Source organism: Bos mutus, chromosome 3 (assembly GCF_027580195.1).
Source record: "Bos mutus isolate GX-2022 chromosome 3, NWIPB_WYAK_1.1, whole genome shotgun sequence".
NCBI lineage: Eukaryota > Metazoa > Chordata > Mammalia > Artiodactyla > Bovidae > Bos > Bos mutus.
This window is the reverse complement of record NC_091619.1, coordinates 96783079-96806037: the sequence shown is the minus strand read 5'-3', so window position 1 is coordinate 96806037 and position 22959 is coordinate 96783079. Positions and strand designations below refer to the sequence as shown.

Below are 22959 nucleotides of genomic sequence, written 5' to 3'. Positions count from 1 at the left end.
CCTCCTTGAGTCCTAATATTTACTGTACTAAGTGGGAAAAGATCTTGGACCAGGAATGTACTTTGTTACCTGACACCATATGGTAACATGAAGACTTTGGACTTAACAACTCTACCATTCCTTTCAGCCTTGATGTTCTCTGCTTTTAAAGGAGATAATGCTGACTCTATAGCAACAACAATGAAAACATCCAGCTGAATTCCAGCTCCTGCTGCTTACTGGCCAGCTGTCTTCAGACAACTTTTGGCTTTGGTTTCATTTGCAAAATGAGTATAATAGTAACATCTATGTCATTAAATCAATATAATAGTAACTATGATAGGGCTCAATAAACAAGGGAAAAACAAGGGACTGAAGGGAGAAGGGATTAGAGAGGCAAAGAAAGAGGGTGGAGAGAAGAAATGGAAAAGAGAAGTAGATGGGGAGAAGGAAGGGAAGTCAGAAATGGGAAAAGAAGGGGAGGAGGATTGGAAATAAGTGAAAAAAAAAAAAAGTGGACAAGATGGGGGAAAAGATGAAAAGAGGCCGAAAATAGTGTGTGAGGGAAGAGGAAAAGGGTTGTACAGGGAGAAAGAGAGTGGTGGTAGCCAGATAAGGCTGTGCCACCATCCTCCCCTCCTGTCTGTATCCCTTCCTGGCACTCTGCCCTCAAGAACTTAATTTCACTCTTGTAGTCTCTCTCTTCAAGCCAGTACTATCTCACTTAAACTTCTACCTGGATGATAAATTGAACACCCTGGCCTCTCAATTCTAATAACAGGGTGTGTATCTGCTTCAGTCTTCCACTCCCATGGGCTCATCCCAGATATCATCAGCAGCAGAAACTCACAACCTTTGATACTTCAGTTCCAAACATTCCACTCAGATCACCAGCTCATGTGCTCAAGTACTCCACTGCCACCATTCTTTGACATCAGTACTTCTAATATCTTCCCTGGTTCCTGTCCACTTCTCCACTGTTAGCCCTCACATGCCACCATTTGCTTTTCTGCCTGATTTTGATTCTGCATGTGCTGTGCTGGCTCAGTCGCTCAGTCGTATCCAACTCTTTACGACCCCATGGACTGTAGCCTGCCAGGCTCCTGGGTCCATGGGGATTCTCCAGGTAAGAATTACTGGAGTGGGTAGCCTATCACTTCTCCAGGGGAATTTCGAGACCCAGGAATTGATTCGGGGTCTCCTGCATTGTAGGTGGATTCTTCACCATCTGAGCTACCAGGAAGGTCCTTGATTCTGCATAAACCATCAAAAACATTCTCTTGCAAACATTCCCTTAGTCTTCTCTCTTTCTGTTTTACTTGCCTAGCAAAACCCCAATCCTGGATTAGCCCAACTGTTTGCCTGCCCTTCTCTCTGCCTGTGCCTGAATAGTCTAATGTCTTTAATGATTTTAAATCCATGATCTCAAAAACCAAATGAGCTTTTAATACTTCCCAGAAGTCCTATTGATTAGTTTTCTTTAGAAAAACACACTTTATACTATCAAAGATGTCTATTTCATACCTTTTCTCTCCTCAGATATCCTAGTCCCTTCCCCTTCCCCTCAGGTAATATTGCCCTTTCATTACAAGAAAAAGAAAGTTATCAGACAGGAACCCTTCCTACCTTCAAATCTTCCTGAACTCTACTCTTCTTGTTATTCCTGTTACAAATGAACATCTTCCTATCTAGGACTTTCAAGTCATCTAAGGTCCTCCAGGTGTCTTAGATGTGTCCAAGTCCTTTGGACTTGCTCATCTGATTTTTCTCCTCAAGGGGTTACCTCTCTTTCTTTCTTTCAAATCATTCCTAACCCCTTAAGCATGAGCTTGAGTATAGCATTGACCAGCAGAACTTTTTGTGATGACAGGGTTGGTATGTATGCTGTTCAATACAATTTCCACTAAACAAACACATGTGATTACTGAGCTGTTAAAATGTTGTTATTACAACTGAAGAACTGAATTTTTAATTATTTTTAATGTAATTAATTTAAATACCCATATGTGGGTAAGGGCTACCATATTAGACAGCATGGCTGCTATAACCCATCCTAAATAAACTTTGTCTTGACCCTTATTTTCTCTATTATTTTCATTTACTCATCTCCTATCCACTCCATTTTCAATCAGGCTTCAAATTAGATATAATGTATGACTTGCTTTGGGCAGAACTCTTTGTAAGTCCCCCTGTTGCCAAATGCTGTTTTATCTGTACTCATTTGTGTTTAACACAGTGTTGACTACTACACCACTACAATCCCACCCCATACACTCTCTTTGCTGGAACAACGTATTCTGGTTTTCTTCTTACCTTTATGGCTCTGCCTTCTTGGGTTCCTCCTCCTCTCTCCAACATTTAAAGGTCTACTCACTAAGACTCATTCACTGAACTCTTTTTCTTCTCGAAAATGTTTCCTAATGCAAGGGGCAGGGAAATGGAGTTATAGTTAGAAGGACTTCCCACTGCAATTAGCATATAATTCAAACTCCTTTCCTTAACCAAAGGGCCTGACTGACCGGTCATCAGCCAAACTCTTCCGCCTTTCATTCCCTCCCTCGTTTCACATAGCACTGATCGTATGGGCCTTTCAAGTGCTCTCAGTTTAAAGTCTTAGGTGTTTTGCAAAAACTAGCCTTTTTTCTCTTTGTGGGACCCTCTGTCTCAGTGTTTGCCTAGCTTTGCTCTTTCCTATCCTTACGTCTTGGCTTATATATCATCTCTTCAGAAGTCTGACTACCATAGCCAAATTACATTCATCTCTTGTTATTCCTCCGTTTGGTTCCTTCAAAGCCAATATTGCTATTTGCATTTATTTATTCGTGTTGATTTGTTCAGGTCGGCTGCCTACCCTCTGGAATTTAAACTTGAGAGCAGATACAATGGATCGTGCTCTCCCGTAGGCCATGTGCCAGGCGCCAGCACAAGCCCTACACTAGCTGGCTCAACACCCGCGGACAGAACGAATGAATGAGCCCTCAGAGGGGCGGGGAGGACTCGGGCGCGGCCAACGAAAGAGCAGCGGAAGCCCCGCCCCTTCCGTCTGCAGCGCGGACGCCTCGGCAGCTAAGGCGGCGGGGCCGCGGCAGGAGCCGGCTCGGCCCGCCCCCTTCTCCGCGCCCCGCCCCGCGCCAACGCCGGCCCGGCTGCTGTCAGCTCTCTCAGCGTCCAACACAGCCGCGGTGCATGCTTAGCCGCTGCGGCCGCCGGCTGCTGCACGTCCTAGGCCTTAGCTTTCCGCTGCTGACCGGCCGGCCACTTTTCCTCTTCCCGCATCGCTTCATGAAGCCGCAGGTCGTGTTCGTTCTTGGCGGTCCCGGCGCCGGCAAGGGGACCCAGTGCGCCCGCATCGTTGAGGTGAGGCCCGGGCAGCCAGCAGGCTCCCTGGGCTTGACCGGACACCGGGCTGGCCCGTCCCGCCGCGCGTGGCTGTCCGCGCCACCCCCCACCCCACCCCGGAACCGCGGACTACGAGTCCCGGCGGCCGATGCACCGCGGACTTGGCGGTGGTCGAGGGGCCGCTGGCGCGCTGCATGTCGGGACTGGTAGTCCACGTCCGCCCGCCCCGGGGGCGCCCAGAAAGGAAGGGGATCGCTTGGGGTTGCTTTGTTCCTGCACCCCTCTTCCCTTACATTTTGGGGGCCAAGTTCGTCTCGAGAGTGGGCTGGGAGAGGGATCCCAGGAGGGTCCGCTTCCATGGACCCCGAGCGCGTAGAAGGTCGGAGTACCACTGGTTGTGGGGCGGGTGGAGGCGGCAGCTGTGTCGATTTGGGTTAGAGGTCGGGGTGTGCCCACAGCTGCCTCAGGAGAGACCGGTTTTTTCAGCCCTCCCCTTCCCACAGGCCCTCTGAACTCTAAACAGGTAACTATACTGGTCTTTACTCTAGAAAGGAGCCCGGGCGACAGGGCTTTAGGTGTTCTGGGATCTGCTGATTGCTTTTTCTAAACCCGTCATGGCTAGTACCCAGCCCTAAAGCCCAACCCGCTTTCGTGAGGTTGGAAAAGCGTGGAGTATGAGATGAAACTTCAACCTCTGGCCCAGCTGCCAACTCACGCCTAGTCTGTGGCCAGGTCACTTCCTCTCTCCGAGTCTCCGTTGTCCCCACTAGAATAGTAGAGGCTGTGCACGCAGATTTAAACTCAATGTGAAATGCCTCCCAACTCTAAAATGGTGTTATTCTCCCCCTCCCCCCCAAAGTGTGATAAGGTTACCGGTTCAATTCCGTTAACAATTTTCGAATAGATATGTGGTTAGCTGCAGTGTGGATGAAAGACTTACTGGAGAATCCGGGGAATGTTTGGGAGAGGAGGAAGACAAGAGATATCTAGAAACAGAAGAGGGGACCAGTCGTGCTGTAAAACACCAGAGAATTCTTGTGAAACTCAGACCAAAAGATTTTGACCCAGAACTTCTAAAATTATTCCCTCCTCTGTTCCAGGAAATGGCTTTTATTCAATTCGGTTCAGTTGCTCAGTCGTATCCATGGACTGCAGCACGCGGGGCTTCCCTGTCCATCACCAACTGCCCGAGCTTGCTCAAACTCATGGCTTTTATTAGCTTTGGGATTTTACTCCTCTCTCAGGTTCATACAACCCACTCCTGTACTATATTTTATTCTCTAAAGAGCATCCAGAAATAGTCAGATGGTAACATAAATATCTTCATTGTGTGTTTTATAGCTGTATTGATAATTGTTGATCAGTTGTAGAAATATAAGTGGAACTAAATCAACCAAGAAATAGATAAAAAAAAGTTTCTCCTTATTTTTGTTGGTTCTTTTCACTTTTTAAAAGACATGACAATTTATTTCAAGTTTTTGTTGTATGTATGAAATAACTCACATGTAAATGGCATGATAGGGGAAGGAGAAAAGACTTTATTTTTGTTTGTTTTTGTTTTAATTTTTCCTGGAGTATAGTTGATTTACAGTGTTGTGACAGTTTCAGGTATAGAGCAATGTGAGTCAGTTTTACATGAAGGACTGATCCTGAAGCTGAAACTCCAATATTTGGCCACCTGATGTGAAGAACTGACTCACTGGAAAAGACCCTGATGCTGGGAAAGATTGAAGGCAGGAGAAGGGGACGACAGAGGATGAGATGGTTGGATGGCATCACCGACACGATGGTCATGAGTTTGAGGAGGCTTCGGGAGTTGGTGATGGACACGGAGGCCTGGTATGCTGCAGTCCATGGAGTCACAAAGAGTCAGACACGACTGAGCAACTGAACTGATACATATATCCACCTATTTAAAGATTCTTTTCCCATACAGATCATCACAGAGTATTGAGTAGAGTTTCCTATAGTATACAGTATGTCCCTTTCGGTTATCTGTTCTATATACGTTAGTGTCTAGCTTAGTTGCTCAGTCCTGTCTGACTCTTTGGGACCCCATGGACCATAGCCCACCAGGCTCCTCTGTCCATGGGGATTCTCCAGGCAAGAATACTGGAGTGGGTTGCCATGCCCTCCTCCAGGGGATCTTCCCAACCCAGGTCTCCCACATTGCAGGCTGATTCTTTACTGTCTGAGCCACCAGGGAAGCCCAAGAATACTGGAGTGGGTAGCCTATCCCTCCCTTCTCTAGGGAATCTTCCTGATCCAGGAATCGAACCAGGGTCTTCTGCATTGTAAGTGGATTCTTTACCAGCTGAGCTACCAGGGAAGCATTCTATACACAGTAGTGTGTGTATGTCAATCCTAATATCTCAATTTATCCCTCCTTCATTTCCTTCCCCATTGGTAAGTTTGTTTTCTATATCTGTGACTCTCTGTTTTGTACCAAATTTTTTGGATTCCACATGTAAGTGATATTATATGATTCTCATTTTTCTCTGACTTCTTCACTCAGTGTGACAGTTTTTAGGTCCATTCATGTTGTGGCAAATGACACTGTTTCCTTCTTTATTATGGTGGATTAATACTGCATTGTATATATGTATCACATCTTTTTCATCCATTCCTCTGTGAATGGTTAGTTTATTTCCATATCCTGGTGATTGTAAATAGTGCTGCAGTAAACGTTGAGGTGCATGTGTTTCTGAATGATGGTTCTCTCCAGATATGCCCAGGAGTGGGATTGCTGGATCATATGGTAGCTTTATTTTTAGTTTTTTAAGGAGCTTCCATGCTGTTCTCCATAGTGGCTGTACCAGATTACATTTCACCAACAATGAAGGAGGATTCCCTTTTCTCCACACCGTCTCCAGCATTTATTGTTTGTAGATTTATTGATGGCCATTCTGACTGGTGTGAGGCGACACCTCATAGTAGCTTTGATTTCCATTTCTCTAACAGTTTGTGATGATGTAGTGATGCCTTTCAGCCATCTGATGTTTTCTTTGGAGAAATGTCTGTTTAGATCTTCTACCCATTTTTTGATTGGAATTTTTGTTGTTTTTTTTTTTTATATTGAGCTGCATGAGCTATTTGTATATTTAGGAGATTAATCCCTTGTTACTTTGTTTGCAAATATTTTCTTGAATTCTGATGAGCCATTTACTAGAATTAAAACAAATGTAGGTTCAGACTATAACCCTAACTATTCCATTTGCTATCACTTTAGTCCCAGAGAAATTGTTACTTTTAGCTTGGTTCCTCTGTAAAAGGGAGAAATAATACCTATCTGGTATGGCATTTGTGAATATAAAATGAGATAAAATATCTGGTATAAGTAGATACAAATAATTTTTTACCTCTATTTTAGAGTTCCTGTTCTTAATTTATGAGATTGGTTATTTTTACTTCAAAGTACACTGTAGTATTACTTTTAAAAATTGGTTTATGATTGATGTATTTGAAAGCATTTAAATATTTTGTTTCTGACTCATGATGTGACTTTTAAGTGTTTACACCCAAGCTAATGATACCCATATTACTCCACTGGATTAAACATTATCTCTACATTCTGTAACTAGTATTTATTCTTTACTCTGTTTGATAATGGCTGGCAAGATTTTAAACCTTAATTAGAAGAATTAGAAGATTTCCGTGATGAAATATGTTCTATACTATATTATCCTATTCTTTAAAATTTCAACAATTATATGAACTTAAACTCTTTTAAACTGTTACTTTTTATTCCAAATAGTTTATAATTTAGTAATTGCTGTCTTCTAGCAGATTAAACAGTGGAATGTCTATGGTCAGTCAAGTCAGAGGTTTTTTGTTTTTGTTTTTTCTTTTATGAGTCTATTGCATTTTGACTCAATGCTTTATTATACAGGCAAATGTAAGCTGAATCCCAAACAATATAATTTTTGGAACTAATTATTTTTCTGTAGGGAAAAAGTTATATAATAAAGGTTGAAGTCCCCAACTATCATGCCATTGCTAATTCAGCTCACAGGGTACCTGAAATGGTGGCTGAAATAGAATTATTCCTTTGGGAAAATTAAATTGATTTCCAACTCAGGCCACCAGAAGTACTTCTTTGGGCCCTGGCCACAGAACCTGAGACTGTCTGGCTCTCTAATGTCCTGGGACTTTGGGATTGTGGTTGTGTCACAGAGGGAAGCTGTTGCTTGTTAGTTGTTGTTTTGTTTTTCTGGCTGTGAATTCTACCTCTGCTTCTTGCTCTCCCAGACCTTGAGGAAGAAAAGGCAAATCTGATACAGTATCTTCTGAAAGTGTTGTGAACTGGGAAGGAAAGATTGGAAGGAGGCTTTGAGGTTAAATTTTGCCCATTTATTTGAACTGATCTTTTTCAGTTTCCGGAGAAGGCAATGGCACCCCACTCCAGTACTCTTGCCTGGAAAATCAGTTTCATTTTATAACTAATTGTTTTAAGTCTGTTTTCTCATCCTCATTTTGTTTATGAAGATTAACCATTTCCTAAATCAGTGCAATCAAGACTCAAGTTCTCAGAGTGGAGTTATTATTATTGTGACTAAAGGGGACAAGAGAGGATGAGATACTTGGATAGCATCACTGACTCAATGGACATGAGTTTGAGCAAACTCTGGAAGATGGTGAAGCACAGGGAAGCCTGGTGTGTGGCAGTCCATGGGGTCACAAAGAGTGGGACATGACTTAAAGACTGAACAACAACAACAAAAATCTGATGTTAGGATACCATGTCAGTTTTTAATTTTTTAAATTAAGCTTTGTTTGTATTGTTTTGGCCCAAGAAAAATCATGATGCCATAACCTAAACTTGTCCAAAAACAATAACCACAATTTTGCATCTGTTATCTGAGATGTTTAAATCTACTGTCTTTTAAAGATGGTGAACATTTTGGTTAAATGAACAAATTATGCTAAAGCTTATATTCATGCCAAATTCCTTTTTGAAGCACCCCAACAGCATTTTTATCATCTTCTGTGTTATAATTTCCTCCAGGACCTCTATGAGTAGTTTATATTTTGTATTCTACATGCTGATCAGTTCAGTCGCTCAGTTGTGTCTGACTCTGCAACCCCACGGACTGCAGCACGCCAGGCCTCCCTGTCCATCACCAGCTCCCAGAGTTTACTCAAACTCATGTTCATCTAGTCGGCGATGCCATCCAACCATCTCATCCTCTGTCGTCCACTTCTCCTCCTGCCTTCAATCCTTCTCAGCATCAGGGTCTTTTCCAGTGAGTCAGTTCTTTACATCAGGTGGCCAAAGTATTGGAGCTTCAGCTTCAACATCAGTCCTCCCAATGAACATTCAAGGTTGATTTCCAGGATTGACTGGCTTAATCTCCTTGCTTTCCAGGGGACTCTCAAGAGTCTTTTTCCAACACCACAGTTCAAAAGCATCAGTTCTTCGGCGCTCAGCTTTCCTTATGGTCCAACGTCTCACATTCATATGTGACTACTGGAAAAACCATAGCTTTGACTATATGGACTTTTGTTGGGAAAGTAACGTGTCTGCTTTTTAATATGCTGTCTAGGTTTGTCATAGCTTTTCTTCCAAGGAGCAAGTGTCTTTTAATTTAATGGCTACAGTCACCATCTGCAGTGATTTTGGAGCCCAAGAAAATAAAGTCTGACACTGTTTCCATTGTTTCCTGCTGTACTTAGAAAGTTTTGGGTGATACTTTAAGTATGCATTATAGAAATCAGAAACTCTATTTTATTTATCTTTTTGTCTCTAGTGTTGAACATTGTGCCTGGTACATAATAGGTGCTTAGTAAGTGTTCTTTGAACGAACAGTTATATAGCACACCAGTTTGTCTTGAGGATGTAAAAAAATTTAAAACTCAGTCCCCAGGGGGCGCCCAAGTAGCAGTGCTTCCAGTTTCAGGATCGTGTTCGTTTGAAACCTCCTCTGATTTCTCATGTTAACACTTCAGTTTACTCTCAGTGAGTAAATGGTATAGTTGTAAAAATCTGATGAGCATTCTAAAATTATCAAACTCCTGATTACAAATCCCCAAAGCAAACTATCACTCATTAAAGAAACTAGGAAGATCCACTGGACAACTAGATTTTAAGTTTAAAGAAAAGTTTAAATCGTCTCTAAAAAGAGAGTCCATAGAATCCTCAACTCTCCCAGATCACTGTCATCTCATTAAAGGTAACTGTATTGTGGAGTTTTTGTTGTCCTTAAGAATTTGGAGGAGGGAGAGTATATTCAGATTATTTACTGTTCTTACTTTTGAAAACTCTATTTTTTTTTCTTTCCGTTTTAAGTTACAATTGTAATACATAGTTGTTACAATTGTAATACATAGTTGTTGTTGGCTCTAACCTGAGGTCACCAGTATTAACTGTCTGGTATTAACTCTTTCTCAGTACTTTTACAAATAAAAGTGCATATGTTTACCTTTTTTACTTCCAAGTGGGATTATTCTATTTTTTATGGAATGTACCATGGCTCTCCTCTTAACTCATTTTTATCAGTAGCTACAGAACAGTCCATAATATGGATGTTACCGTAGCATAGTTGTACCATTCCCCCACTATTGCTAGGCATTTAGCATACTTTTCAGGAATTATTTTGCTGTTGCAAACAGTGCTTCAGTAAACTTCCTTGTAAATATAATATTGCATATGGATGCTTTTATTTTTGCAAGCAAGATTCCTAAAAATAGGATTGCTAAGTCAGAAGATAAATGCATTTTTAATTTTAATTGATAATAGTTTGATTACTTTTCAAAAATATTGTACTTAATTACATTTCTACAGTGGTGTATGATTTTTTTTTTTTTACTAGCACTGGATAGTTATCAGTCATTTTAATTTTTGCATATTTGTTAATCTCCTCCTCAGAGTTTTCCTGAATAACTCATTTTTTCCCCAAGAAGTCCATTAAGGTGAAAGGCATAATTAGACTTAAAAAAAATTTCCCTGTACTTGTTATTTATTCAGAAAACAGTCTTTGAGAGCTGGGCACTATGATAGTTGCTAAGGTGAATAAGGCATGGACCCTGCTGTCGAAAGTTTACAATGAGCTGGGACATATGAAAGTTAAACAGTGACTACTACAGGAAAAGAGTGGTAAATCCTATGATGGAAAGAAACCAAATAGACCGTTTAGATAAGGGACATTTAAATTATAGTTCATTTGGTCAGGGAAAGCTTCCTGGGGGGCAGTGAATATGTATGAGCTGACTTTTGAAGGACAATAGGAAAGAAGCAGCCAGGAGATGTGTTGTAGTGGAGAACACTTAAAGCAGAGTTACCCTTGCACAGAGGAGTTGGAGCTTTCAATTCTGAGAAAAGCCTAAGGAGAGTAAACTGATGCAAGTGAGACTGACCCAGAAAACACTTCCTAAATGCAAACTATTTGCTCTGTGTTGGGAAATACTAACCTCTCAGTTCAGTTCAGTTCAGTCGCTCAGTCGTGTTCGACTCTTTGCAACCCCATGAATCGCAGCTCTCCAGGCCTCCGTGTCCATCAACTCCCGGAGTTCACTCAGACTCACGTCCGTCGAGTCAGTGATGCCATCCAGCCATCTCATCCTCTGTCGTCCCCTTCTCCTCCTGCCCCCAATCCCTCCCAGCATCAGAGTCTTTTCCAATGAGTCAACTCTTCGCATGAGGTGGCCAAAGTACTGGAGTTTCAGCTTTAGCATCATTCCTTCCAAAGAAATCCCAGGGCTGATCTCCTTCAGAATGGAGTGGTTGGATCTCCTTGCAGTCCAAGGGACTCTCAAGAGTCTTCTCCAACACCACAGTTCAAAAGCATCAATTCTTCAGCGCTCAGCCTTCTTCACAGTCCAACTCTCACATCCATACATGACCACTGGAAAAACCATAGCCTTGACTAGACGGACCTTTGTTGGCAAAGTAATGTCTCTGCTTTTGAATATGCTATCTTAGGTTGGTCATAACTTTCCTTCCAAGGAGTAAGGGGCTCTTAATTTACAGTGAAGATAGACATGTACTTAATATAATTTCATGAGAAAGGATATGAAAGATTTTTGCAAATATTAAAGTTTAACAAATTGTTTTAAAATTGTTTATTGGGAGTTCCCTGGTGACCTAGTGGTTAGGATTCTGGACTTTTCACTGCTGTAGCCTGGGTTCAGTCTCTGGCCAGGGAACTGAGATCCCTCAAGCCATGCAGTGTGGCCAAAAACAAAACAAACGAAAAATTATTTATCTTTTAGTTCTGCCTCCCAAACTAGATTGTAATGTCTTCAAGGATAGGGACCCTGTCTTTTGCTGTTGCTCATTCTACTGCATGGTGTTTGAAAAGCCTACTTATTCTTCAGTTCTTAGCGTAATACGAAGATTCCCAAACATTCACAGTTCATAGTGTCCTTCGTGTCTCTGTACTTTTTTTCACAAACAACTTAGTTCAAAATAAATATATTTATTAAGTAATTATATTTATTTATTAATTAATTATATTTATCCAGTAATTAGATCCAAACAATGCTTAGGTATTTTCTAACAATCTAGTAGCTGTTTAGAGAAAAGTACATATAAGCTAAAAGAAAAATAAAGCAGCTAAATAAATTTTAGCTAAATAAGCTAAAATAAAGCAGCTTTATTTCATTCTCGATCACTTACTAATATGTGCCTGTTAGGCACTGTCCAGTTTCTCATACCTTGGAATCAGATTGGCCACTTCCATCCTCATTTCCTTTTCCACTTTAATTTTCATGTGGCACTTATTTTTATTACAGCAACTGCCCACCAAAAAGTCAGCATCACAAAGATGTGTCTTCAAAAAGAATGTGCATGATCTAAAGTTGAAATTGTGAGCTACCCTGAGCTAATAGTTCACATGATATCTAATAGATGTTCAGTGTTGCTCTGTTTTGCTTAAAAATGTAAATCCAGGGCACTCTTGTGAATTCGCTGCAGTGCTCCAGGGCACTGTGGCATACAGTTTGGGAACCATGAGCTAAAAATTACTTCCTCAGTGAAACTAGCCCTCAATTGTTAGACTAGGTCAGATTTCTCAATTTTGGGCTCTATCAGTTGTAATTATTTTGTCCTTTATGATAGTTACCAGTTTTTAATTATGTTGTCCTTTATAACATATAGTTATACATATGCAAACATAACAGTTTGCAGACCACCTTTAACTTTATGATTATTGGATTGTCTCCTCCATTAGACCATAAGCTCCATAAGGGTGAGAGCCTTAAGATTTCTAAATTTACTCTCACATCTTTAGTGTATAGTACAATGTCTGGCATAAGTTGATGCTCAATAAACATTTGTTAAGTAGATTTTAAAGCCAGTCATAAAAGATTTTTGCCATTTTGTGAGTTATTTAAATTTTTGGCTCTTTGGTTTTCTCCTCTGGACATTTGTGATACTAATCTACTCTTAGGGTGATTATGAGGATTAACCAAGAGAATCCACGTAGTAAAATGTCTGGCACAGTGCCTGCTTTGCATTAGTCACTTCTCATAACGTGGGCGTCTCTCTCCTTCCCTGTTCTGTGCTTGCCTGTCCATAGTCAGTGAAGGAAGTATCTTGAGCAATGTAAGTAGCTACACTTTGGTTGGCATTCTTGGTTGTTACACTGAAGAAAAATGGATTTGAAAGGACATAAACAAACGTCAAACTGTCACACTAGTGTATTGTCTATTAGGCAGTATGTAGAGTTGAGACTCGAGAGTTAGACTGTCCAGGTATGAATCTTGATCATAACACATGCTGTGTGTGAGATCTTAGCAAAGGTTTAGTTTCTGTGCCTCAATTTCCTCACTTGTAAAATGGGAATATTAATAATATATACTATCTACCTCAGAATGGTTTGTGAGGAGTATATGAGCTAATGTACATATTAGTACTTAGAGCAGTGCCTGGTACATGGTAAGTCCTTTATAAATATGTTTATTATTATCATCATCATTTTACTTTTCCTGTGTTAGTTTTACCTGCTTTTCTGCCACCCCTACTTCCTCAACCTTCTTTTGAGTTGCTTAAGATTTTTTTTCCTCGTGATTTATTCCTTCCTACTTTGGAAGCTATACAGTCTCTTTTTAGTGGTTACACTAGAAATTTTAAGCACACATATTATTTAACTTGAGTCTAATATTAATATTTTTACTCTTCTCTAAACAATAGACCTTAGGACACTTGACTCTATTTTCTATCTTATTCTGTTTTCTCTTTTTTTTAGGATTTTAAATTCTATATTGACTTTTTTTTTTAATCCCTACAAATGACCTGTTAATGTTTTATACAAATGTTTGTTTGGAATAATATGCATGCTGCTGCTGCTGCTGCTAAGTCGCTTCAGTCATGTCTGACTCTGTACGACCCCATAAACGGCAGCCCACCAGGCTCCCCCATCCCTGGGATTCTCCAGGCAAGAACACTGGAGTAGGTTGCCATGTCCTTCTCCAATTCGTGAAAGTGAAACATGAAAGTGAAGTCGCTCAGTTGTGTCCAACTCTTTGCGACCCCATGGACTGCAGCCTACCAGGCTCCTCCATCCATGGGATTTTCCAGGCAAGAGTATTGGAGTGGGGTACCATCGCCTTCTCCGGGAATAATATGCATAATTATAATAATAATAAATTGTTATAAAAATAAAAATACATACCACTTTCTTTATTAACAATTTATTTTTGCACCTCAGACCTTCTCACTGAGATCATTTTCTTTCTTGAAGTATATCCTTTAGAAGTTTCTTTAATCAGTATAGGCTTGTGGTTAGGAAATTTTGCTGTTTTCTCTGCATGGTAGGTTCTCTTTTCCTAGGTCAAGCACCTGACTTTATGTGGAACTCATTGATCTGAACTCCAATCCTACTTAGGCCTCAGTCTTTGTCTCTTCTCCCTTCTTTGTGGCCTATTAAATCCTAGGCTCCAGCCACTTGTGATTTGGGGATGGGGACATCCCCAGGGCAGCCACAAATCCAGCACTCTCTGATTCCTCTGGACTTGTGCTTTCTTATTTATATGAAGTTGAATTAGTCTTTTTTGGCCAGCTCAGTCATGCTTTGAAAGGTAATAATAATAACATTATATGTTAATAACTACATGAGTGTGCTGTGCTCAGAGGGATTTTGAATGAATATTCCAGCCCCATCAAAATTAGACACCTCTACCTAAGTCTGCCCTAGCTCAGAACACCTCTTTAGTTCTGGTTCTTCCCCGTATCCTTATTCCCACTGAAATCTACTTCATTGACATCCTTCGGGTTAATGTTTTTAGTGATGGTAGTCAAGTAAACACCACATTCTAGTTAATATGCTAATTGGAGAGGACTGCAATCTGAAAGCTCTTTGAAAGTCACAACGGAGTACAGTATTTTTTTTTTTTTTTTTAGGATTATCGTATTTGTAACCGTGTCCTTCTGAATTGAAATTCAGAGCATTTCAGAGAAACTTCTCTTGTCGTGAGACTTTTAGACCAGATAAGGGAAAAAGGGTGGAAGCAGGGGTTATTGTTCAGTCTTTAGGTCATGTCCTACACTTTGCAACCCTGCAGCACCAGGCTTCCCTGTCCTTCGCTATCTCCCTGAGTTTGCTCAAACTCACATCCATTGAGTCAGTGACGTCATCCAGCCATCTCATCCTCTGTCACCCCCTTCTCCTCTTGCTCTCTGTCTTTCCCAGCATCAGGGTCTTTTCCAATGAGTTGGCCCTTTGCATCAGGTGGCCAGAATATTAGAGATTCAGCTTCGGCATCAGTCCCTCCAATGAATATGCAGGGTTGGTTTCCTTTAAGATTCACTGATTTGATCTTCTTGCAGTCCAACAGACTCTAAAGAGTCTTCTCCAACACTGCAGTTCAAAAGCATCATTTCTTCAGCGTTCAGCCTTCCTTATGGTCCAACTCCTACATCCTTACATGACTACTGAAAAAACCATAGCAGGGGGCAGGGGATAACTGTCTTATTCTTTGTGTCATATTAACTTGATCACACTGACTCTTCTTAGCTTTAAAGCTAGTACTTTTAGCCCAGTTACCATATGAAAATGTATTGACTCTAACATTTCAGTTAAATTAAGAACATATTTACAGACTAAACATGTGATAAGAGCGTTTAGAATTTAATAGAGAACAGGTGTGATTGGACATACTGTTTGCTGACAGGTTGTTGCTGCTTGTTGAACTTTGGTAAAGGAAGAACTCCCAGTTACTATGTTCCATTCTCAGAAACTTTGAGGGACTGGGTCCCCAAAAAATACAGGGTTCCCTGCTTGGTTTCCATCAGCCATCTCCAGAAGACCAGTAAGTTGGTTCTATTCATCATTAGGGTGTATTCTATACCAACAAGCAATTAAATATGCTCAGTTTGGGACTTCACAAAAAGGCTCCTTCCTTGCTCACTTTTTGTTTGGAACTTCCATGATGTAAGTAGTAGTCATTGGTGTTTGTCACTGGAAAGTTCTGTGTATTTAATTTGGCCTATAGGACTTACCTTTATAATTAAGTATAGTTTAGGTAGATATTGATAATAACATGAATTTTTTCCTCTTGGTGTCTACTGGGAGTAAAGAGACAGCCCAGATAATATGTAATTGGGAATTGACTTGATGGCTAATTTAGTTTTTTATTTTAAAAATAATTTTCATTTATTTATTTTTGGCTATTCAGGGTCTTCATTGCTTTGCATGTACTTCCTCTAGTTGTGGTGAGCCGGGACTACTCTTTGTTGCGGAGCACAGGCTCTAGGCATGGATTTCAATAATTACAGCTCCCAGGCTCTAGAGCTCAATAGTTGTGGCACATAGGCTCCGTTGCTCCAAAGCATGTGAAATCTTCCTGGACCAGGGATCCAACCCATGTCCCCTGCCTTGGTAGGTAGGTTCTTATCCACTGTGTTACTAGGGAAGTCCTAATTTAGGTTTTTAAATTGGAAATTTTTATTTGCTACTTATTGAATGATTATTGGATGAGGCAAGTGGAAATGGTGTCAGGAGTGGGAAAAGGCAAGAATGAAGCAAATGAAGCAAGGATGGTCAGAATCTGGCTGAGTGGTGGGTCAGATATGCCTGACTCTGTATGTGGATAAAGTTCCTGATCTCATCTCCTTGCTAGGATACAACAAAATGATAAAGTCCATCAACTTGAAGTCTCCGTTTTAGTTTCCACTAGCAGATTCTGTGGAGAAGGCAATGGCAACCCACTCCAGTACTCTTGCCTGGAAAATCCCATGGGCGGAGAAGCCTGGTATGCTGCAGTCCATGGGGTCATGAAGAGTCGGACACAACTGAGCGACTTCACTTTCACTTTTCACTTTCACACATTGGAGAAGGAAATGGCAACCCACTCCAGTGTTCTTGCCTGGAGAATCCCAGGGACGAGGGAGCCTGGTGGGCTGCCGTCTCTGGGGTCCCACAGAGTCGGACACAACTGAAGCGACTTAGTAGCAGCAGCAGCAGCAGATTCTGCATGCAAAGACTACAGTACCTTGATGGCAAGATTCTGTCTCCTTGTCTGTCACCTAGGAATTACCTCAGAGGTCCACTGTGGAGTAATAGTCACTGAAAGTCACAAGACCTGGGTTCAAGTGCCAGTTTCCGCTAATTAGCAAGTCAGCTTATCTCAGTTTCCCCTTTTGTAAAATGAGGAGTTTGAAAGTAAATGGTCTGGAAAGCCCCAAAACAGATCTCTATACTGAGACTTCAATGTTAGATAGTAATCCTGTAATCCTATGTAGTCACATTCAGGAGGTATATTATTCAGTCACTATGAATAGGTATATATTCTTTGCCATTGTATGCTATATGAATGGGAGCACCAAGGAATTGTACTTAATAAATTCCCACTGAATTTCATATTTACATAGAACTTCAGAGTGGTAACAAAGTATGTGTAAAGGCGGGAAAAGGAATAGCTTTTTGAAATGGAACAATTGTGTGTATGAATTTTTTTAATTAAAAATATTTAAGAAATGGGATGTTGAGCCAACTTTGTTACAATATAGTATAGTATTAGAAAGAATGTAGACTTTGAAATCAGATGTTGGCTCAAATCTCAGTCTGCCACTTATGGCCATATTGCTTAACTTTTCTGATTCTGTGTCTTCATTTGTAAAGTGATGATAATAATGCCAGCTTCACTGGGTTGTTATAAAGATGAAATGCCATAATGCATCTACTGTGTTCAGCACAGTACATGGCCCTCAGTAAAATGTGTAAAGAGTAACATTATTTTAGAAAAGGTCTATGGTAAAGAGATCAAAGAGTAATTTAGATTAAAGTAGTTTAAGGAAGCATTGTATTCCCATTGTTTACTATGGCATAAGGAAATGATTACCCACACTAGTCAGTTTACAGATTTTTAAAAACTCGAGGTGGTATTTTAGAGTCTACCAAATATGAAAGGTCTTTCTACTTAGAGAAAATATTTGGAGTTAGCTTAGATTAAAAATCCTAGAATGGGCAACTAGATTTAGGGAAAAGCTTATAGTATAAATGCTCTTTATATTCAAAATAGGTTACTCGATGCCAAATGGAGCAAATGACCTAATGACTGGGTGTCTAAGCTAAGCCTGGATATATACCTTAACTGTCTTCTTATTAACTATGCAAGTGCTTTTACTTTTGGTTACTTTTTAATTATACAAATAGTACACATACATTATAGAAAAATTAGAAAATACAGATGAGTAAAACAACAGTGTAAAAATCACCAGGAATCTTACCACCCAGAAAAGACCACCATTAATGAATATTTGGGGACATATATTTCCAGAGATTTTTTTTTTTAGTAGGCTCATACTCTGGAAACCTGCTTTTTACTTATAATATCACAAGCATATTATCATGTTAGTAAATGTACTTTTACCACATAATCTATATGATGATATCATATTCTATAGATTACATACATTAATTAATTGGTTCTTTGTTTTAGACATTTTGTTTCTGATTTTTCAGAAATCATATTCTGTGTTTTTAAAAAAAATAACTTGGAAATATAATTTACATACCATACAACTCATGCACTTGAAGTGTACAATTCAAAGGTTTTGATATGTTATTATGTTACTAATTTTTTTTAAATTGTGATAAAATATATCAACGGTTTCCCTGATGGCTCAGATGGTTAAGAATCTGCCTGAAATACCGAAGATCTGGGTTCGGTCTCTGGGTTGGGAAGATTGGCCTGGAGAAGGGCATGGCAACCCACTCCAGTATCCGTGCCTGGAGAATCCCCATGGACAGCGGAGCCTGGCTGGGCTATAGTCTATGGGTTCGCAAAGAGTCAGACACCACTGAGCGACTAAGCACACACACAAAATATATCATGAAATTTGCTATTTCAACCACTTTAAGTGTGTAATTCAGTGGTATAAATTGCATTTATAATGTTGTGCAACCATCACCACGATTTCTAAAACTTTCTCTTCACACCAAAGACTCTACCTTTAGGCAATAATTTCCCATTCATCCCTTCCCCTAGCCGCTAGTAACTTCTAGTCTAATTTTTCCTCTGAATTTGCCTGTTTTTGGTACGTTGTGTGAGTAGAATCATACAGTATTTGTTCCCCCCTGTTTTTTTTTTTTTTTTTTTACAGCTTATTTCACTTAGCATAATGTTTTTAAGTTTCATCCATTCCTTTTTATGGCTGTATGATGGTTCACTCTATATGTATATTACGTATTGTTTATCCATTCATCTGTCGTTGGATGAGCGCTTGCACCTTTGCACTATTTTGAGTCGTGCTGCAGTGAACACTGACATGCAAGCGTCTGTTTCAGTCGTTTGGTTATATAGCTAGGAGTGGAATTGTCAGATCATATAATTCTGTTTAACTTGTTTGAGGAACTGCCAAACTATTTTCCCCAGCAGCTGTGCCATTTTTCCTTCCTACCAATGATGTGTGGTTTCTTTATCTTCACCAACACTTATCATGTTATATTTGTTTGATTAATTATCACCACTCCAGTAGGTGTACAGTGGTATCTTATTGTGGTTTTGACTTGCATTTCCCTAATGCCTTAATGCTGTGAGCATCTTTCATGTCTCACATGGCCTTTTTTTTTTAAATAGCCATCCGAAATGAAATTTCTGCAGTGACCACATAGGGAGAGGAAATTCACATGAATAAATTGCTTGAATCAAGGCATAAGGAAAATAAATAAATAGCCATCCTAATGGGTGTGAATTGGTGTCTCATTATGGTTTTGATTTGCATTTCCCTGATGACTGATGATGTTGAGCAACTTTCCCATACTTATTGGCCATTTCTTTATCTTCTTTGGAGAAATGTCTGTTTGGATCATTTGTCCTTTTTCTTCCCTGCAGAATATTGCATTTTAAAAACTGTCTTTTGTAACTTTTAAAGCTGGGTTTTTATTACTAAATTGTAAAGTTTTAAAAATATATTTTTGGTATAAGTCCCTTATCCAGATATATTATTTATAAATGTTTTTTTCTATCCTGTGGGTCATATTTTCATTTTCGTGGTAGTGCCCTTGAAAGCACAGAAATTTTAACTTTGATGAAGTCTGATATCTTGCACTTTAGAACATACAGTATGCTTTCTATTGCCTATGGAGCAGAGATTAAAAGATTGATAGTGAGGCCAAAACTGTAAAAGAGGTATAATTGGTGAGTGTCTGTATTGTGCCTGAGACTGAGAGTTGAGGGTGGAAGAGAGAGGGGATAGTGTAGGCGGAAAGGAAGAGTGGGAGTAATAGATTTGTGTTACTTCCTTGACTGATTCCAGGGCATAATTGGGTCTAACCTCAGTTGGTAAAAAATCTGCCTGCAATGCCAGAGACCCCTGCATTCAATTCCTGGGTTGGGAAGATCTGCTGGAGAAGGGATAGGCTACCCACTCCAGTATTCTTGGGCTTCCCTTGTGGCTCAGCTGCAGAAGAATCCGCCTGCATTGTGGGAGACCTGGTTCCATCCCTGGGTTGGGAAGATGCTCTGGAGAAGGGAAAGGCAGGCTATGGCTCATGGGGTCATAAGAGTCGGACACGACTTAGCGACTAAACCACTACCCACTCCAGTGTTCTGGCCTGAGAATTCCATGGACTGTATAGTCCATGGGGTCTCAAAGAGTCGGGCACAACTGAGCAACTTTCACCAAGTCAGACTAGAGAGATGGGAGAGGTTGTCCATTTTTCACAGTGGTTTCCAGCATTCTTCCTGTTGTGTAGTTACGTCAGGGAAGAAAGTTTTCCATAAAAATTACCCATAAGCTCATCACTTACTAGGACATTTCCTGCATGTGAGAAAGTCAGATTCTCATCAAGAAACAAGAATCCCTTATATTCTGGTCTACATTATATAAATGGGTATAGTTGTCTGTTTAGTTCAGTTCAGTCACTCAGTCGTGTCCAACTCTTTGCGACCCCATGAACTGCAGCACGCCAGGCTTCCCTGTCCATCACCAACTCCCGGAGTTTACTCAAACTCAGGTCCATCGAGGCGGTGATGCCATCCAGCCATCTCATCCTCTGTCGTCCCCTTCTCCTCCTGCCCCCAATTCCTCCCAGCATCAGAGTCTTTTCCAATAAGTCAACTCTTCGCATGAGGTGGCCAAAGTATTGGAGTTTCAGCTTTAGCATCACTCCTTCCAAAGAACACCCAGGGCTGATCTCCTTTAGAATGGGCTGGTTAGATCTCCTTGCAGTCCAAGGGACTCTCAAGAGTCTTCTCCAACACCACAGTTCAAAAGCATCAATTCTTCTGCACTCAGCTTTCTTCACAGTGCAACTCTCACATCCATACATGACCACTGGAAAAACCATAGCCTTGACTAGACGGACCTTTGTTGGCAAAGTAATGTCTCTGCTTTTTAATATGCTATCTAGGTTGGTCGTAACTCTCCTTCCAAGGAGTAAGCGTCTTTTAATTTGTCTGTAGTCAATGTTAAATCCCAGGCCAGGCTAGAATTTGATAGCTATACCATCAAAAATATGTATTCGTAGACTGACTTTAATTTTCGATTAAGAAAAATGTAATCATAAAGGTAAATTTTATACCAAAGTTTTTTAAAAACGTACTACTTTTTGAAGCTAAATATTGATTTTCTTCACACCTCCTATTAGCACAGGTTGATGAACTAAAAATGAAGATGATTCTTTGTTGTCTAAGCTAGATTAATTTTCTCTTTCTTAAAAAGAAAAAGAAAAAACGGTTGAGAGAGGTTGGCACAGTAAAGTTCTGAAAATGCGCCAAGGGGTCATTTTGGAGACTAGAAGTAGTGTGGTTACATTGTCTGCCATGGCGGTGTCATTTCCAGAACATCCTGCTTATAATTTTGAACTCAAGTGCCTAGTGTAAGGCTTCACTGAAATATGTTTCCTTTTAAAATTCTGCTGCTGTGCCTTTTGGATCCTCAACTCAGTGTGTCTCTAAATTTCCATCTGTTTCTAGGCTATAAAACTGGACTGTTTTCTGTCTCCTTCTATAACTCTTGACTTCATGCCCATGCAGTGTGTTTCTGTGTTGCTATATTATACTTTGTTTCTCCTTTGTTTGAGGAATGGATCACTTTCCAAGGAAATTTTTATCCAAACATTTGAATTGATTTTTGCTGCTATTCTCAACAGTGATGTAGTTTTAAATTCTAAATAAGTTTGTGATTGTGCAGGTACTGTTTTTCTTTTTTCATGGAATTGGATAACTTTTTATGTAGAAATATTTATTCCTAATGTTAGGCTATTTATTTTGCTGTTCTCTTAGGATCTGGTATTAATAAAACACTTAAATCATCAGTCTTACTTTGTGATATTTGCCATTTAGAGACGTGTAGATAGAATATAACCTTTTTTAAATTAAAAAAATTTTAAAGTTTATATGTATACATGTACTTTGAGATTCAAACAATTTGAAAGTACATAAAGTAAAAACTGAAAGTTCTCTAATTAACCTTAGCTTCCTTATTCTCCTTATGTAATCATCTATCAGCATTTTTATGTGTGGCTTTCTGGTCCTTTTTTGATATATTTATACACAGATAAAAATGCATGCACAAATATTGCCTTTTGTTCTGTGCCATGCATTTCTTGGCTTAACAGTATATCTTGGATAGCTTTCCATATCAGCACATGTAGATAGCTCTACTCTATTCATAATATATACAATAATCTATTTAACTATTCATATATTTGTGGGCATTTAGATTTTCTGTTTACAAATGATGCTAACATAAACTGCCATGTACATGTGTCTTTATGCACATGCACAACTGTTTCAGTAGCTCAACTCCTAGAAATGGCATCACTGAGCCAAAGGGTATACAGACTTAAATTTTGTTAGACTACCGAATTGCCCTCTAAAACTGCTTAGGCAGTTTATATCCTGGTCCTTGCCATAGCCAGATACATCTTTTTATTTTAACCAATCTGATGTGTGAAAAATGAAATTGCTTTAATTTGCATTTTCGTGATTACTGGTAAGGTTGAGCATCTATTCTCTCCTTTTCTTTGAATTGTTTGTTCTTATCCTTTGCCCACTTTTGTATTGAGCATTTTTCTTTGTTAGTAGGACGTCTTTATATACAGTGTATATTACCCTGTCACCTTTGTATGGTGAAAGTATTTTCTCCCAGTCTGTTGCTTGTCATTTGGTTATATCTATGTTGTCTTTCTTTGTTCAGAAGTTTTTATTATTTATATGGTCAAACATGCCATTTTGATTCTTATTTTGGAGTGTCTT

The 22959-nt window shown here is 39.8% G+C and overlaps 1 protein-coding gene across 2 annotated transcripts in view; it reads left to right on the top strand.

The window, feature by feature from the left end:
- Positions 1-3046: 3046 nt before the first annotated feature.
- CMPK1 (cytidine/uridine monophosphate kinase 1) overlaps positions 3047-22959 on the top strand; it is a 36342-nt gene continuing 16429 nt past the window's right edge. Inside the window, exon 1 of one of the 2 annotated variants that reach the window (XM_070368100.1) lies at positions 3047-3336. In XM_070368100.1, the coding sequence (XP_070224201.1) occupies positions 3166-3336 (171 nt within the window). In that variant the 5' untranslated portion in view covers positions 3047-3165. Of the gene's footprint in view, positions 3337-4960; positions 5158-22959 lie in introns of those variants that run through there. The other variant, XM_070368101.1, reaches the window with a different exon arrangement.